Source organism: Nerophis ophidion, linkage group LG04 (genome assembly GCF_033978795.1).
Source record: "Nerophis ophidion isolate RoL-2023_Sa linkage group LG04, RoL_Noph_v1.0, whole genome shotgun sequence".
In the NCBI taxonomy this organism is placed as follows: Eukaryota; Metazoa; Chordata; class Actinopteri; order Syngnathiformes; family Syngnathidae; genus Nerophis; species Nerophis ophidion.
Window position 1 is genome coordinate 56879890 of NC_084614.1, and position 17871 is coordinate 56897760.

The following is a 17871-nucleotide window of genomic DNA, read 5'->3' on the forward strand; positions in this document are numbered from 1 at the left end:
TGTTGATGAAGTGTATGGATGTCATGACACTCAAACATGGCATAAGATACTTGTGATATGGGGAGTGAGATTGAAAATTATGAAGATGCACGACCAGAGGTAGTCAAGCAGGGTCAGGGACAGCCTAATGAGAGTAAAGAATCTAGCGTTGAGGAGACTGCTGAGGCAAAGCCGCCTCAAAGAGGTGGTACTCAGAGAGAACCGGGAGAAAAGAGGTAGCCTATAAGAGAGAGAAAGGCTCCAGAATACTTGAAAGAGTACCAGTGTAAAGCTGAGTGTAATATTGACCAAAGAGAGGATGTAGATTATTTCTACAGAGTGGCATATGATGTACCTAAAACATTTACAGAGGCTATGGACTCTAAGAAGTCCAAATTGTGGGTTGGTGCAATGAATGAGGAGATGAACTCTTTGACAGAGAATTAAACTTTCACTCTGACCCCACTGCCAAGAGGCAAACAAGCAGTGGGAGGTCGCTGGGTATATGCAGTGAAAGAGAGCCCAGATGAAATAGAGACTTGTAAAGCAAGGTATGTCGCAAAGGGTTATGGTCAAGTGGAAGGGATCGACTATAAAGAGACTTTTTCACCAACAGCCAACATGACGTCTGTCTGAGTATTGATGCAGTTGGCTGTACACAAAATGGATGTAAAGACTGCTTACTTACATGCTCCAATGAACTGTGAGGTATATATGGAACAACCAGAAGGTTTTGAGGTCACGTCAAAAACAGGAGAACACTTAGTGTGTAAACTCAATAAGTCATTGTATGGTTTAAAACAGTCCGGGCGTAACTGGAACATGTTACTGCATGATCACCTTACAGAGAATGGTTTTGTACGAAATGATGCTGATCATTGTGTGTACAGCAGAGAATCTGAGAATGAGAAACTGATTCTGTTAGTATGAGTGGATGACGTAATTATAGCGGCGAGTAGCAACACCTTACTCAATAATGTAAAGGAAATGTTGAAGCGAAGGTTTAAGATGAAAGATATGGGTCCACTTAAACACTTCATGGGTATTGATTTCAGACAGAGTGAAGGAGAGATCAAAATGACTCAAAAGAAACACATAGAGAAGATGTTAACCAAATTTGGAATATCAGACTGCAAGCCGAGATCCACCCCATGCGGGCAAAAGTTAAACTTTGACAATGAGGGTGAAGTTATCGATTCAACAGATTATAGAGAAATAGTAGGTAGTTTGATCTACATTACGACATGTACTAGACCTGACTTGAGCTGGGTTGTTAGTAAACTATCACAACACCTAAAAGAACCAATGCAGCAGCATTGGGCTACAGCAAAACACCTACTGAGGTACTTAAAGGGTACTATAGATCAAGAACTACACTTCCAGAAATGTGAGAGAAGACTTAAGCTTGAAGGATACAGTGATGCTGATTGGGCAGCTGATAAAAATGATAGGAGGAGCACAACTGGATATTGTTTTAGCTTGACTGTCTATGGTCCAGTTATATCGTGGAAAAGCAGGAAACAGCCGACGGTAGCACTCTCCACCTGCGAAGCTGAGTATATGGCACTAGCAGCCACTACTCAAGAGAGTATGTACTGTACCTTGTGCAACTACTTAAAGGAATAGATGGTAGTCACCAGCATCTACCAGTCAATATATATGAAGACAACCAGGGGTAAATAGCTTTATCTATGGTCCAGTTATATCGTGGAAAAGCAGGAAACAGCCGACGGTAGCACTCTCCACCTGCGAAGCTGAGTATATGGCACTAGCAGCCACTACTTAAGAGAGTATGTACTGTACCTTGTGCAACTACTTAAAGGAATAGATGGTAGTCACCAGCATCTACCAGTCAAGATATATGAAGACAACCAGGGGGCAATAGCTTTATCTAAGAACCCAGTATGCAGACAGAGGAGCAAACACGTAGATATAAAGTACCACTTTATACGGTCTGCACACACAGTAGGGGACATTTCTATAGAATGCTGCCCTACTGCAAACATGGTAGCTGATGTTTTTACCGAGCCCGTGACAAAGGCTAAATTTGAGAAGTTCAAGGGGAATTTGTTTGGAGAGTGATGTGAACTGGCAAATGAAAATAAGTTTGAAGTTTTAACACTGCCAGTATGCCAAAATGTTTTATTTTGGAGTTATGTGTATTAGGTTTTTGTTTACCATTATAGAGAACAATAATCATGTCTTTGAGTGGGAGTGTTGAGCACATTTAATAATATAAATAGCAAAGCCATGTTGAATATTTTACGCAGTGACGTCATGTGCCTGCGTGCACTGAAATGGTATTGTGAGCATGCGCAGAATAAACGGTGCAGTAAGTTCCTGGACCAAAGAAAGAATGGCGGTTTGTTTATTTCCTCCTGTGAATATGAAGTGCTAGCTAACCATATTGGTGACTGTCAAAACATTAGACTGCCACAGCAATGAGTAATGCTACAAACATAATACAAAACTCAAAACTAAAGACATGAAACAGGCAATGAACGGATCATGACAATGACTATTGAAATTTTTTTTGATGAAGAATTCACCGGAGTTAGCGGTAGCAAATTGGGACTCATGCAGATCCCAAAAGCAGGTGCCAACAGGTGAGAAAAATCGGTTTTGCATAAAATGACCCCTTTACGGTGGTTACAAATTGAAAGTTGAGATGCCATATAATTTTAAAAAAAAAGTGCATATCAGATAATCAATCACTCGTCTTTTAAAGGTAAAGTACCAATGATTGTCACACACACACAAAAGGTGTGGCGAAATTATTTTCTGCATTTGACCCATCACCCTTGATCACCCCCTGGTGGGCAGCAGCCTTGGCCGCGCCCAGGAATCAGGGAATCATGGCGACCGGGAATCATTTTTGGTGATTTAACCTCTAATTCCAATCTTTGATGCTGAGTGCCAGGCAGGGAGGCAATGGGTCCCATTTTTATAGTCAGTGTATGTCTCGGCCGGGGTTTGAACTCACAACCTTCCATTCTAAGGGCGTACACTCTAACCACTAGGCCACTGAGTAGGTTTTAGATGAAGCCCCATATCTTCTTCAATCGTAAATCAGCCCCTGGAATTAAACCTATAGAGTAAAAAATGTGACAACTAACCCCTTTCCCACATGTAGATTTGGTAAGACATATAAAGACAGTAAAGTGTCACAAAAGAGCGTACCTGTGCCAAATGAGCCCATGTGGAGAGCAGTGATTGCGGCGTTGATGCCAACAGTGGGACACTCGTGCCTCCTATGTGGTTTCCCAGTAACTTCCCTTGACTGTTGTATGCCGCTAAAGCAAAAACATACTTCTGGTTGGGTTCCAGCCCTTCCACCTTCAGCTCCCACTCGCCAGAGACTGCTGGTACCTGGAAAAACGTGTTTTTTCTTATAACCTGCGTCTTAGGGGACATTATGTGAACAAAAATGCCATACAAAATTTCCAGTTCCTGCTAGGCTGCAGTCTCCGAGACGAACTTTAAGGTTGATGCCCTCAGCTGCACGGCCACAGAGTTGATACCAGCAAACCTTGATTGACGTAAGAAAGGGATGAATTTGGTGCATTATACTTATAACTTGATAAAAATGAAAAGGGAATCTCACTTGTTCCTCCATATGGTACGGTGCAGGAGCAAAGGTGAAGGAGCGGCTCGTGCGGTAGATCAAAATAGGAGGAGGAGGAGGGCTTTCCGGTTCCTTTTCCCCCACAATGTTGCCTTCATTTTCAAGTGTATACTTTGGGTTGTTGGCAATGTAAAGTTTTCTCTCTTCTATCCCTGCCTTCTCTATTAAAGTGCAGGCTTCCTGGAGGGAGTGATTTTAAAAGAATACATACAATCCAAGCATAAATCAATATATACATTATACATATGGTATGAATGTGTGCGAACAACCTCTAAAAGGCTCTTTATGTCACTGGAATCCTTTGCCTTTATCCTGTCGTACAACAGCAAAGCTTTCTGAGTCAGAAAAAGTGCTTTGGACACTTTGTTCTTCTTGATCTTGTCCAACAGATCAGACTCTGTGCCTGTAATAATAAAACAATATAATAATAATAACAACAATATTAATAATAATAATTAATAATAATAATAATACATTTTACTTTTAAGGCGCCTTTCTGGGCACTCAAGGACACCGTACAAAATCAAAACACTAAAATCAAATTGGATAAAAATGACAACAACAACAACAACAAAGATAGGTAAGATAAGATGATTACAATGAATAAGCAGTCAGGAATAGGCGTGTTTTGAGTCTTTATTTGAAGAGGGATATTTACTGAGTCTAAGTTACGAAGGTCTGGTGGTAAAGAGTTCCAAAGATGTGGGGCAGAGCGGCTGAAAGCTCAGGCTCCCATGGTGGACAGTTTCAATAAGGGGACAGTGAGATAGATGGATGAAGAAGATCTTAGGGAACGTGAGAGCATGGCGACATGGAGTAGGTCAGAGTGATATGACGGAGTATGCTGTACTATATAATATAGTACAGGTGAGTACTTAAGGATTTTACAAGTCAGGCTCACCTTCATTCAGTTGTGTTAACTTAAGAGAAGCCCGATGGTGGACAATGGTTAGTTCAAGAAGAAGGTCTATGGCAAGCAAGGACAATTGTGAAGATGGGCTGGACCGAGACTCTTTAAAATCTGAGTCATTTTCCTCATTCCTTTTTTCCTCTTTGCTTCCTTCCTCTGTCTTCTAAAAAGGACGATCATCCAGCCATGACATAGGGGACATAGTTGAAGCAAAAATAGTGTTGCAAACAACATGTACCAGGTAAGCTGTATCGGTGACTGCAGAGCCATCTTGGGGCATTAGTGTGACCACACACTTGACCAAAGCCTGGAAACCCATTGCCACTACCTCACACACCTTCTTAAGAAGATTTTTACATGATCCCTGTAAATGTACACATTGTACTGTTTTTCTCCGCACAATCTTCAGGAATTGATGTAAAGGTTATGCAAATGGTTGGCAGGACATACATAATCTTATCAAAAAAACAATGCAAAAACAAAATACCTGAAGAAGGGAAACCGTCTTTTCACCATCACTTTTGACTTCTTCACATGTAATTAAAGATAAATAATTAGGGTTTTAAAAGTAAAACATATATACAGTAACATATATAGAAAGGTACCCGTCAGGATTGTCATAAGTAGCTAAACAATTCTTACTGCGATCAGCTGCACTCTCCAGCAGTAAGACCACACTGTGGATCATCTCAGCTGTCTTTAAGCAATCAATTGTTGCCAGGTCACAGGCGAAGGCCACATCACACTGCATGGATAGACACCATGTCCACTGCATAGGTATCGATAGAATGTGCATTAAGCAGTGGACAAAGCAGAACAAATCAAACAATGTTTACCCGATTAAACAAAGCCCTGAGGTGTCACCTTGTCGTGGTCCTGTGTGAGGTCTGGGTTTGTGAGCTCATCCATGACTATCAGCAACTTCAGCTTCCCCCACAGAAAGAGCAAAACATCCCAAACCAGTTCCACATCTGGTCGTGCGTTCTACAAAACACATTTTTGTATGTACAGGTGAAACTCAAAATATTTGAATATAGTGCAAAAATGTATTCATGTCAGCAATTCAACTTAAAATGGGAAACTAAAATGTGAATAAACTCATTACATGCAAAGTGAGAGCTGTCAAGCGTTTGTATAATTTTGAGGATATTGGCTTAGAGTTTTTGAAAATCACAAATTTTCAGAGATTTTAAATTTGGGGTTTTCATAAGCTGTAAGTCATAATCATCAAAACTATATCAAAGAAAGGCTTTGAATAATTGAGTTGCATTTTATGAGTCTATGTCATGCATTAGTTTCACCTTGTAAATGTAATTGCGGGAATAAACTGCACAATATATTTTTTGTTTGTTTTACCTGTGTATACATACAGTACATGCACAGGTCCAGCACTGTTTACAGCCAAGCGCAAAAACGCATGAAACTACAACATTTATGAGCTGTTTTATGAACTTACAGGGGCATAACCACAAACAGCCTTGTGCAGAGTCTCTGTCAGGCTAATGATGCCATCAAGGCACCACTTGTTTTTTTCTGTTGATGAACGAGACCATGTTATTATTTAAATTAAAATACCAGATAGGAGCTTGCCATGAAAAAACAGACATTTTTACTAAACGTTGGCATTAACAATAACTATGCGTACCGGTGTTGATGTCCTCTTTAATCCGTCGCCTCTGGTAAGCCTTAAGAGTGTTGAAACCATTGATTAAGTTGAGTTCATGTTCTGCCTTCCTGAATGAAGGGCCCTCCACCGCCTGATTGATTGATTAATTGAAACTTTTATTAGTAGATTGCACAGTTCAGTACATATTCCATACAATTCACCACTAAATGGTAACACCCGAATAAGTTTTTCAACTTGTTTAAGTCAGGGTCCACGTAAATCAATTCATGGTAACATACACAACCAGCTTTCTTCAAGGCATTTGCAACATAACACACTTTTTTTCTCTTGCAAAAAAATGCTACTTACAGACAGAATCTGCAGCATCGGACTGGCGTGTTCAGCAAAAGCTTCTGGTTGCTTGTACTGATACATCAACTTAATGAACCTCACGGCAGCAGTGATGGGCACTTTGTTTTCTCCTGCTCAAGACAAATGTTCAATGGAAACAAAATAGATAGGGTACCTTTAACTTTGTTGTATGACACATTCAACAATGACTTACCCGCAATTGCTAATTCCATTAGTGTCGTTGTTGTGGTCAGCGCGCTGAGAGGCACACATGGCTGATCGTTACGCTTTTGATCACTAGTACTAGTCACTCCTTGAAAGTACAATATACAAACATTTAGTACAGAGAGTGACGCTTTTGGGACGTATGTCAATTTTTTCATAAAATAAAACAGTTCCTAGGTGTCTCAACCCAAAGAGGTGGGAAAAACCCCTTTAAACACCCATGTTCAGAGCAGCCAGATTTGGGATGTGAGCATGCATGTCACACGCTGAAAAAACAGCATTCACACAAAAAGTCAAGCTCTAATATAACGTGACATCATGGGCGTGTAATGTAATGATCACAAAACCAAAATTCAGTTTTGCTAGGCTTTTGGTTTTAACATGATATTGATTACATGTAGTGGATTTTGATAATGGAAAATGGCTGCTCTTTGCCAAGTTAGCTGTCAAGTCTCACATTTATGACATAGGAATCTCAAAGAAAAAAACATAATTGTATGATTTCACACTTAATGGTTGGGCAGGCACTCCAGCCACAAATATGTGTAATCAATCAATTGATAAGTCACTGTTCCATTATAAATCCTCTTTAATGTCCAACTATGCTACCAGCATTGATTTGTACTGACCAGATAATATACCAATGCCAGCAGAAAAGAGTTCCAGGACCACTTCTTGCAACTCCAGTTCATCTGGTATCCTCGTCTGCAGCGGGCGCATGGAGCTGTCCCACAGAGCTTCACAAATGCCCAAGAACTGGGCTGCACTGCAGTCAAAGAGGCCCATTAGCATTCGCTCTGTGGCGTTACGAGGCCATGGTATCTACGGAACATATTTGGTTCAAATGTCAACGACAAACCGAGTTATTTTGTCAGGCAGCTGTTGTTCTACGGGTGAGAATACGATATTACAGAATGCATGTACGCTTGGATTTTACAGATTTGACATACATTTGGAAAGTCCTTCAGGGTAGTTTTGGTCTTGATTGTGATATAATGCTTGGGTTTCCTCCTGGTCTCAAACACGGCACGCTTGAACATCTGGGTGGCTAGCTGGAAGAAAAATAATAATTTTCGGTTTTGGACTATGATTAAAGCATACTATAGCAAAAAAATAGTAGTAATAATAATAATAGAATTAAATAAAAGCTTGTTTAGTGCCTTGATAGAGGCCTCTCTATAAGTCATCTGAGTCTCTTGAGTGGCAGGACCACCATCCTGCTTCTCCTGCTCTGCGACGTCATTGATTTTTCCAAGAGCTCTCCTGGCAAATTCCTGATAGCATTTAAAAGCACAAATATGATTAAGTAGTAAACAGCAATATTTATTACAGAGACCAAGGTGATCCAAAGGTGTTATCTCTTACCTCTGCCTGCAGAGAAACCTGGTTGGCATAGTAACAGTGACATACAGCACAGTAGAGTGTGACAATCCATGGAAGATGTTTAGCAGCCATGACATGGATGTATGGCTCTAAACTCAGGCTTGACCACAAAAGGTACTCAAGTGCCTTAAAGAGAACAGACGAATAATTTTAATTGTTATTATCAGGGAAAAACACTGTGCTGGAAGACGAATGCCCGGTATTTTTAATTGTCACACCTGGGTTAAGTATTGTCTGGGTTTTGTTTGGTTTCATGTTGTCTTGTCATTTCCTGTTTTATTTTGAAAGGTTAACTCTCCCTCTCGTTTCAGGTCACTTGCTTTTCCTCCTGTTTCACTGGTCTGATGTCTCTCCTGATTGCCTGATTGTGCCCACCTGTGTCACCCTCCCTCATGTGTATAAGTGTCTGGTCTTCCTCTTGTCTTGTGCCAAAGTATATCGTCTCGCTACGTGCCTCCAGCCTTGTCCACAGCCTTGAACCAAGTTTTGCTAAGTATTGCCTTGCCTTGCCTTGCCTTGCCTTGCCTTGCCTTGCCTTGCCTTGCCTTGCCTTGCCTTGCCTTGCCTTGCCTTGCCTTGCCTTATTTATTGATTTCTTTGTTTCCTCTGAGAAAGAGTGATTTTGTTTGTTAAAGTTTTTGGTCAAGAATTTTGTGTCTAATTTCAGTGCTTTGCCTTCTTTTTTTCCCCCCCTCCTCTTGGAGCGCTTTAGTTTGTAGTTTTCTCAGCTTTTTATAGCGCACTTTCTGTTAAAAAGTTATTGTCTCCTCTGCGTGAGTGATTTACCTTTTTTTAGCTAATCATAGATTGTTGTTCTTTTGTTAGAAGATGTGTGTGTAATTTTGCTATTGCCTTTTTCCTCCCTATGGAGTGATTTTCTGTTTATTGCGTTTTGCCTATGTCTTTATCATAGATTCCATAGCCGCTTTGCTTTAATCACTCTGTTCAGAGAGATTTCAAAGAAAACTTAAATAAAGCCTGTGTCAATTGTCCCCCTTCTGCACCTGAGTCCTCATTCTTGCTAAGGTTTAACATTAATCAGATTAATCACAGGGTTCTGTGTTTTAATTTTAATTGATCAGGAATAAATATCACTCATTTCAATATATATTAATTGTGTTTTACTTTTGTAGGAGCAAAGAGTCAAGAAAAAAAAAGAATATATATGCACTTAACATGTAACACCTACGTGTAACACTTAATCATGTTCATGTTAACATAAAAACTTTTTTAGGGCTGCACCTAGTGATTATTTGAATCGTCTACTAGTCAGCAATTATTTTTTTGAAAAGTCAACTATAGTCAACGATTATTGCTAATAATCTGCTGTACATGTTTGAGTTTCACGTTAATTTTAATTTATTTTAAAAATCATTATAGTAAATTAAAGTGTAACAAAAGAAACCTAACTTACTGAGAGATTAGTGGTGTTACTTTATTTAAAAAAGTACATTACCACAGTGAAAAATGAATTAACAGATCTAAAGTAAAGTGCAAGATGTCCTGTAAACATGACATTCAGTGCAAAAAGTATTTGCAATACATTATGGCACTTTATTCGGGCTGTGTAAAATACAATACAATTTTTTTATTTTTTTTTATTGTTTTAATTATTTTATTTAAATTATTTACCTTGTTTTTGAACTCTTTTTTTTTAATTACCTGAATGTTAATCGGTAATGGTGTTCCTGAATGTTCTGTGTATTTATTACTAATGTTATTTTTATTTGATTGTATATACACAAAAACTTGTCCGAAATTAGCCTTTGGCTAAGAACTGACATATTTACATTTTATGTATTTAATGTATATAATATAGTATTTTATGTCCATTAATATGTGCGGCCCGTATTTTAAATAAATAATTGAATAGAATTGAATTGAATCCAGTACTGTTAGGGTTGTTTAGCTGCAATGATTTACCTAAAGGAATAAAAGTGTAAAAATTAACATTCCTTGCGGTCTATCAATTAATATTTTATTAAGCGACTGTCTACAACAGGGGTAGGGAACCTATGGCTCTAGAGCCAGATGTGGCTCTTTTGATGACTGCATCTGGCTCTCAGATAAATCTTAGCTGACATTGATTAACACGATAATTATGAATAATTCCGCTGGAATTCACAGTGCTAAAAATAACGTTCAAAATATAAAACACTCTCATGCATTTAAATCCATCCATTCGTTTCCTACCGCACCTGTTCAAGAAGTTGCATTAATGGTAAGAAGTATTTTATCTCATGATGGGGGGGGGTTCGCAGCTTGCTGCGGGGTCGTTTTCCCAGGAAGGCAGACGGACTACTCGGGACATGGCATTTAGGTAAAAACATGACTTAATTTAAACTAAAAAAAGATACAAACAAAAATCGCTCACAGCGGAGGCGTAACTTGGGCTAAGGAAGAAAGCTAACGCATAAACAGACTATGAAAATAAATCAAACAAAACTTACATGGCATGGCATGAAGCACGAAACTATGGCAAGGCATGAAACAAGTCAGCACAGAGCAAGAAAAGATCACATTGACGCCAGGGCGACTGACTGGCAAAGACAAGCTTAAATACTGCCTCTGATTAGTGCTCGGGAAGCAGGTGAGCGGCCATTTTGTCCACCAGAGACAGGTGGACAAAATGAGTAACCAAGGAAACCAGACAAGGGAGTGGAAAAAAACAGGAACTTAAAGAGTCCAAAAGACAAACAGCACATGGCCAAACAAAAACATGATCAACAGACATGACATTTGATTTATTATTGGTTAGCTTCAGAATAACAATGTTATTAAAAAGAATAAGAGACTTATTATACTCAAAAAATGTTGGTCTTACTTAAAAATGCACGCATTTAGTTGTATTCAGTGTTAAAAAATATGATATGGCTCTCACGGAAATACATTTTGAAATATTTGGCTTTCATGGCTCTCTCAGCCAAAAAGGTTCCCGACCCCTGGTCTACAATAACACATTTTTGTTGATAATTTTTATAATTGACATGGTTACTTATGTTGACTAATCATAGCAGACCTACTGTTTCTATAAACTAACAGTTATCTGCATTAATGTCAACCTGATAGTCCTTAACTTGTTATTCAAGTGCTATTTTAAGATGGAAAAATACTCTTTCCTGCAGAATCTCTGTAAAAATGTATGTTGGTCGGCATTGCTGTCATTTTTTTGTGTGCTCACATTTCCCATGGAGAGGCTCTATGTGCGTTTAGCGTGTTCCATATTGACTAGTTCGGTTCTGCGGCCCTGCGAAGAGCTGGCGACTTGTCCACGGTGTACACCGCCTTCCGCCCGATTGTAGCTGAGATAGGCACCAGCGCCCCCCGTGACCCCAAAGGGAATAAGCGGTAGAAAATGGATGGATGGGTTCTGTGGCCTGTCACTAACGTATCAACTGCACATTTGCATGTGCACGACATTTTCACTACTTGGGCAAACTGCCTGATATGTGTTGCCAGAGTCATTTCAGGGATTTTGAGTCAATCTGCGCAGAAGATGGGTCAATTAGATTTACATTTTGTTTTTTAATTGAATTAATAATGGGTGCATCCACTTTAAAGGGGACCTGAAATGCAAAATCTACTTTTCTCACCTATTGGTACCTGTTTTTGTTTATTTTGGAGCTGCATAAGTGCCGAAACTTTAAAATCAAACCAAGGTGAAGGCGAAGAAATTTATAAAACAATATTTCCTTCTTTCGTACTTCCCCTAACAAGCCATTTTAAATGCTCTCCATTATTGAAAATGTTCCCATTGATAACTTCAACGAATACATACATACATGTACAGTATATGGTACAGTGTTACCGGAAAAGCTCTGCGGGAGTCCGCCATTGTAGTCAACCTCGGTAGGTTGTGAGTTCAAACCCCGGCCGAGTCATACCAAAGACTATACAAAAATGGGACCCATTTCCTCCCTGCTTGGCACTCAGCATCAAGGGTTGGAATTGGGGGTTTAATCACCATAAATGATTCCCGGGCACGGCATCGCTGCTGCCGACTGCTCCCCTCACTTCCCAAGGGATGATCAAGGGGGATGGGTCAAATGCAGAGGACAAATTTCACCACACCTAGTGTGTGTGTGACAATCATTGGTACTTTAACTTTAATAGGTTCCTTCTTTTTCTCTATTCTCTTGTTGTTGGGCAGACTGGCTTGTACATGCATATGAATCCTCCACTGTTGCCATTTCTAATACACAGTAGCATATAGTTTAAACTTATATTTGTCAGTAGACTCCATATGGAAGCACTAAAAAACACAACATGGTTGAAAAAAAAACACAATAGGACCCCTTTAAAGCATTAATTTTGACAGCCCTACATTTGATCATTTAAAAAAAAAAAAAAAGTATATTAATGTAGGATAAATGCAAAGTTGTACGCAGCATTCTTAATTGTTGGACAAGTATAACAAAGATGTTTACTAAGGTATAATACAATTTTAATAAAGTAAATTGATGCATGAAAATGGCAATACTGCCATGTAGTGGTGTTTTATGGGTATTGCTGGCATTAATAATGCCTTCCAATATTTACAATAAAATGCATCACTCCTATTGTGCTGAGCAGCCAGACCCTTTTTTATGGTGGCATTCCAAAAACACTTTCGATTCAAGTCCAGATTGCTGAAGTTTTGATTGACATGTCACAAGATGATGGTTGGAACCCCAAATTTTGTTTGGCTTCCGATAAAACAATTGGTTGCTCTCCAAAATGTGATTAGGGCCATTCGATTTCTGGAAGCTCCACTATACTCCTGTGCAGTAATACGTACCTTTGCATTATGATTCACTGTCATCAGGTAGCGGCAGATGCTGTAGATGTGCAAAGTACCTATAATAACATTTGGAGGTTCAATTTCATGATAAACAGATACCTTTTACAGCCACTGATTACCATTATAAATCTGCCAACAGAGGTGCTCGTGTGGCTGAAAAGCCTGCATCATTATCCTGATGAATTTCAGCACATCCAGCAGTTTTGAAAGCCCCTTCTCACTGAGGACCATGGGCCTTTTCTCCAACTCAAATATGCACAATGCACAGCCCAGCATTGAACGGACCTATGGAAACACAATCCAGAAATGCACATTATCAATAATGATTCTGACTTTTATTTAGAAGCTTGAATCTAGTATGCAGAGTACCTTCATGCTTAAGATAGCTTGGTCTGTGTCAAAACCTTCAGGGAAGAAGCATGCCAAGAAGTGGTCCAGATCTCTAATGTCACTTATACTGGTTGAGCAGAACTGAATCAGGTGTAGACCGTAGCCTTGGGACAGAGCCAGCTGATACAACTGCAAAGGACACAGGAAAAGGCTAAAGCACAAACTAATTCATAGAAAAATAAAAAATAAACAAATAAATTAATAAAGTAAAAATAAAAATCTGCCATAAAATCTAAATATATATATATATGCTGTAACCATTTCTGGCTTCAGTCTACCTTTAATCCAGCAAGAAAATCTCCTATCCGTACCATGCCCTCCTGATACAATGCAGAAGGCAGACGACGCTTATAGTTTTGCCAAATCTCTGCCAGCAACATATTCCTGCAATTGTTATAAAATGAAACATGTAAAATGATCCATAAATAATATATAAAAATGGCTCTTAATATGATTACAATGGAAACCAGGTTGATTATAATGAGCTTTACTAAAAGTATTTATTGTCAACAAGGAACCCAGCAAGCACAAGACATTAAAACAACGTTAAGAACGTATGTTGAATTGGGGCTGACATTGAGCAACTCAAACATAACGTTGAAACAACATGCTTTTTGACTACGTTTATTCAATGTTCGGTTCTGACGCTGATTTGACCATTGAATTATGGTCAATTCCCAAACAATATTCTACAAAACAAATGCAACATTGAAACAACATGCTTTTTGACAACTTTTATTCAATGTTAGGTTTTGACGTTGGTTTGATCTTTAAAATGTTGTCATTTCTCAACCAACAACGTGGATCCAACATTGGACACCAACATTGTCTCAATTTACAAATACAACTATTTCACAATGTCGTTTTAAAGTCAGTTTTAAAAGACATGTACGGTCGTGGTCAAAAGATTTCATACACTTGTAAAGAACATAATGTCCTGGCTGTATTGAGTTTCCAATAATTTCTACAACCCTTAATTTTTTTTTGTGATCGAGTGTTTGGAGCACATACCTATTGGTCACAAAAAACATTCATGAATTTTGGTCCTTTAATGAATTTATTATGCTTCTACTGAAAATGTGACCAAATCTGCTGGGTCGAAAACATACATACAGCAATGTTAATATTTGGTTACATATCCCTTGGTAAGTTTCACTGCAATAAGGTGCTTTAGTTAGCCACCCACAAGCTTCTGGTTGCATTTCTTATTGGGAAGTTGGGAGAGTGGCCGTGCCTGCAATCTGAGGATTACTGGTTCAATCCCCACTTTCTACCATCCCAGTCACTTCCGTTGTGTCCCTGAGCAAGACACTTCACCCTTGCTCCTGATGGTTCCTGGTTAGCGCCGTGCATGGCAGCTCCCGCCATCAGTCTGTGAGGGCGTGTGTGTGAATGGGTGAATGTGGAAATAGTATCAAAGCGCTTTGAGTTCCTTAAAAATGTAGAAAAGCACTATATAAGTACAACCCGTTTACCGTTCACCATTTTCGACCACTCCTTTTGACAAAATTGGTGCAGTTCAGCTAAATGTATTGGTTTTCTGACATGGACCACAGAAGGTTTTATCTTTGTCCATGTGATGTCAGATGAAACAACAATTAAGCTGTTTGGCCACAATACCCAGCAATATGTGTGGCGGAGAAAAGGTGAGGCCTTCAATCCCAGGAACACAAGCTTACCGTCAAACATGGCGGTGGTAGTATTATGGATTACCTCCAAATTCTTCAGAACAACCTAAAATCATCAGGCCGGAGGTTGGGTCTTGGGCGCAGTTGGGTGTTCCAAAAGGACAATGACCACAAACACACGTCAAAAGTGGTAAAGGAATGGCTAAATCAGGCTAGAATTAAAGTTTTAGAATGGCCTTTCCAAAGTCCTGACTTAAATGTGTGGACAATGCTGAAGAAACAAGTCCATGTCAGAAAACCAACACATTTAGCTGAACTGTACCAATTTTGTCAAGAGTGGTCAAAAATTCCATCAGAAGCTTGTGGATGGCTACCAAAAGCCCCTTATTGCAGTGAAAATTGCCAAGGGACATGTAACCAAATATTAAAATTGTTGTATGTATACTTTTGACCCAGCAGATATGGTCACATTTTCAGTAGACCCATAATAAATTCATAAAAGAACCAAACTTCATGAATGTTATTTGTGACCATGTGTGCTCGAATCACTCTATCACAACAAAATAAGAGCTTTAGAAATTATTGGAAACTCAAGACAACCATGACATCATGTTCTTTACAAATGTATGTAAACGTTTGATTAAGACTGTATGTATAATCAACATTGCATCAATGTACTGTGCCTGCTTATAGATATGTTTTTGTTTCGTGGTGCATTTTGCTTATTTAAAGTAACATTTGTCGAATACCAGTATAAATATTAGTTGATTCGAAAAATAGTCCTACATGGAAATATATTTTTGGGAAAAACAAAAAAACTTTTGATACTGATTTCAAACTTAATTTTGCTTAAAATGTCCACTATTTGTAGTGCATGTTAAAACTTCATATCACCAACAATTGTTTGTATAAATATACTCCAAAATTGCAATAGAATCCTGTAGTTATTGGTAACTAACCGCAGCAGATAAGCAGCACATGTTTGTTAACATAGCAGGTAATTTTATGTATTTATATTTTCAACTTTAATATAACTTTAAAAGTAATCCAAAAAGATATCGATGTCGATTTGAGCATGAAACGTAAACTCCTGAAGAATAAAGTGTGGCTATAGCTGAGATATGCTCCAGCATCTCCCACGACCCCGAAAGGGACAAGCGGTAGAAATGGATGGGTAGATGGATAGCTAACAAGCTAGTATTTCCATGAGCAGTCACGGCGAGCTTACCCTTTAGCAAACGAGACGTTGTCACGGCAGGGCGACGACGCGACTCGTTTCATTATTGTCATAAACGAGCCAATATCTCGGTCAAAAGATACAATGACCGGGTTTCTTTTGTCAAGTTTACCATAATAGCTAGCGGGTAATTCCACTGTCGCCATTCGAGTGGTTTTAACCGGCGAAAAACAAGTTTGGAGAAGGGCATGTCACCATGGCAACGGCGCTAACTAAACCGACGCCATTGCTTGTGACGTTGCAGTCCGGCTGGAAAAAAAAGTCGGAATTCTTTTTCCTGTCTTTATTGGTCTGTATGGAAAACAACCGAAATGAAGTGTGCTTTAAAAAGTATTCTAATGTCTGTGACAACACTACCTTTGTTCTTAGTTTATCAACCTATTATCATGCACATACATTATACATTTGAGATATGGACCATTAAAAACTCATAAGTAGGCTAGTGTACTGCAATGGGTTGGTCATTTCCATCCATTCATCCATTTTTTACTGCTTATTCCGTTTGGGGTCGCTGGTGCCTATCTCAGCTACAATCGGGCGTAAGGCGGTGTACGCCCTGGACAAGTCGCCACCTCATCCCAGGGCCAACACAGATAGACAGACAACATTCACACTCACATTCACACACTAGGGCCAATTTAGTGTTGGCAATCAACCTATCCCCAGGTGCATGTCTTTGGAGGTGGTACTCCCACCGTGGGAGGAAGCCAGAGTATTCACGGGGAGGATATGTAAACTCCACACAGAAAGATTGAACCCAGTACTACTCAGGACCTTCGTATTGTGAGACATACGCACTAACCCCTCTTCCACCGTGAAGCCCTATCTAAAATCTCAATACTTATTTATTAAAACTTAATTTTTTTGTAACTTTTGCAACCCCTGGCAAAAAGTATGGAATCACTTGACTTGGCGGATGTTCATTCGGTTGTTGTAGTGACGACTATGACTGGTTAAATATGGATTAGCAATCACATGTCCAACGCTACAAACAGGCCCCAATCAGGGTATGATATTTAGCTAGCAGTTAGCTTGTGAACCTGATGCCAAACAGCCATTAGACCAGTGGTTCTCAAACTTGTTTTGTCATCGCACACTTTGGACAAGGGGGAGTTTTCAAGCCCCACCTGCCCCCATCGCCCCAACAGAACGCTAATGCCAAGCTTAACATTTTCAAATGTATTGAACATCAAGTAACATCAAGTTGTATACATTCAAACTCAATAACATAAAATAACATCAAGTTCAATAATAAATCAAAAAAAGTGTTATAACTTGCATCCAGTTCAATAATGAATTAAATAACTTGCATCAAGTTCAATAAGAAATAAAATAAAAGTTCCACTTTGCAATCTTTGGAGAAAAAAAAAGAGGAGGAGCTATGCATTTGGCAAGACAGGGCAAGTGAACATGAGTTTTACAGTACTCCAGCATTAGTGGCTGCAATGAGCCGGTTTTGCACTGCACAGCTTTTCAAATCGGGGTTGCAGGCTTGACACTGCCACTCTAAGTCATGCTCAATGTTCAGCTGAGACCTGTACTTCGTTCTGAGTGAAGCAACAGCTGAAAAGCCTGTCTCACACATATGCCAGATTTATGTCTGCAGGCGCTGGCTCTGGCTCTGGCTCTGGCTCGACGACCTTTAAGGTGCGAGTCACAAATGTATCCATTTTGTGTAATTGTGGTCCACACATTAGCCTGCTACCCATCCGCGCGAAGGTTTGTTCCGCTTAGCCCCGCCCCCATTAGTTACTGTT

At 39.3% G+C, this 17871-nt stretch overlaps 1 protein-coding gene across 2 annotated transcripts in view; it reads right to left on the minus strand.

The window, feature by feature from the left end:
- Nucleotides 1-16274, minus strand: part of LOC133551616 (cilia- and flagella-associated protein 54-like) — a 42829-nt gene extending 26555 nt beyond the window's left edge. The window contains exons 1-22 of one of the 2 annotated variants that reach the window (XM_061898539.1): nt 16106-16274; nt 13528-13633; nt 13229-13378; nt 12979-13144; nt 12857-12915; nt 8062-8205; nt 7857-7970; nt 7647-7748; nt 7326-7518; nt 6686-6784; nt 6490-6602; nt 6160-6271; nt 5971-6047; nt 5379-5498; nt 5157-5283; nt 5002-5042; nt 4753-4878; nt 4506-4677; nt 3874-4007; nt 3584-3784; nt 3416-3508; nt 3160-3348 (exon numbers count right to left, since the gene is read on the minus strand). In XM_061898539.1, coding sequence (XP_061754523.1) covers nt 3160-3348; nt 3416-3508; nt 3584-3784; nt 3874-4007; nt 4506-4677; nt 4753-4878; nt 5002-5042; nt 5157-5283; nt 5379-5498; nt 5971-6047; nt 6160-6271; nt 6490-6602; nt 6686-6784; nt 7326-7518; nt 7647-7748; nt 7857-7970; nt 8062-8205; nt 12857-12915; nt 12979-13144; nt 13229-13378; nt 13528-13633; nt 16106-16260 — 2793 coding nt within the window. In that variant the 5' untranslated portion in view covers nt 16261-16274. Of the gene's footprint in view, nt 1-3159; nt 3349-3415; nt 3509-3583; nt 3785-3873; nt 4008-4505; nt 4678-4752; nt 4879-5001; nt 5043-5156; nt 5284-5378; nt 5499-5970; nt 6048-6159; nt 6272-6489; nt 6603-6685; nt 6785-7325; nt 7519-7646; nt 7749-7856; nt 7971-8061; nt 8206-12856; nt 12916-12978; nt 13145-13228; nt 13379-13527; nt 13634-16105 lie in introns of those variants that run through there. The other variant, XM_061898538.1, reaches the window with a different exon arrangement.
- Between the last annotated feature and the right edge of the window lie 1597 nt (nt 16275-17871).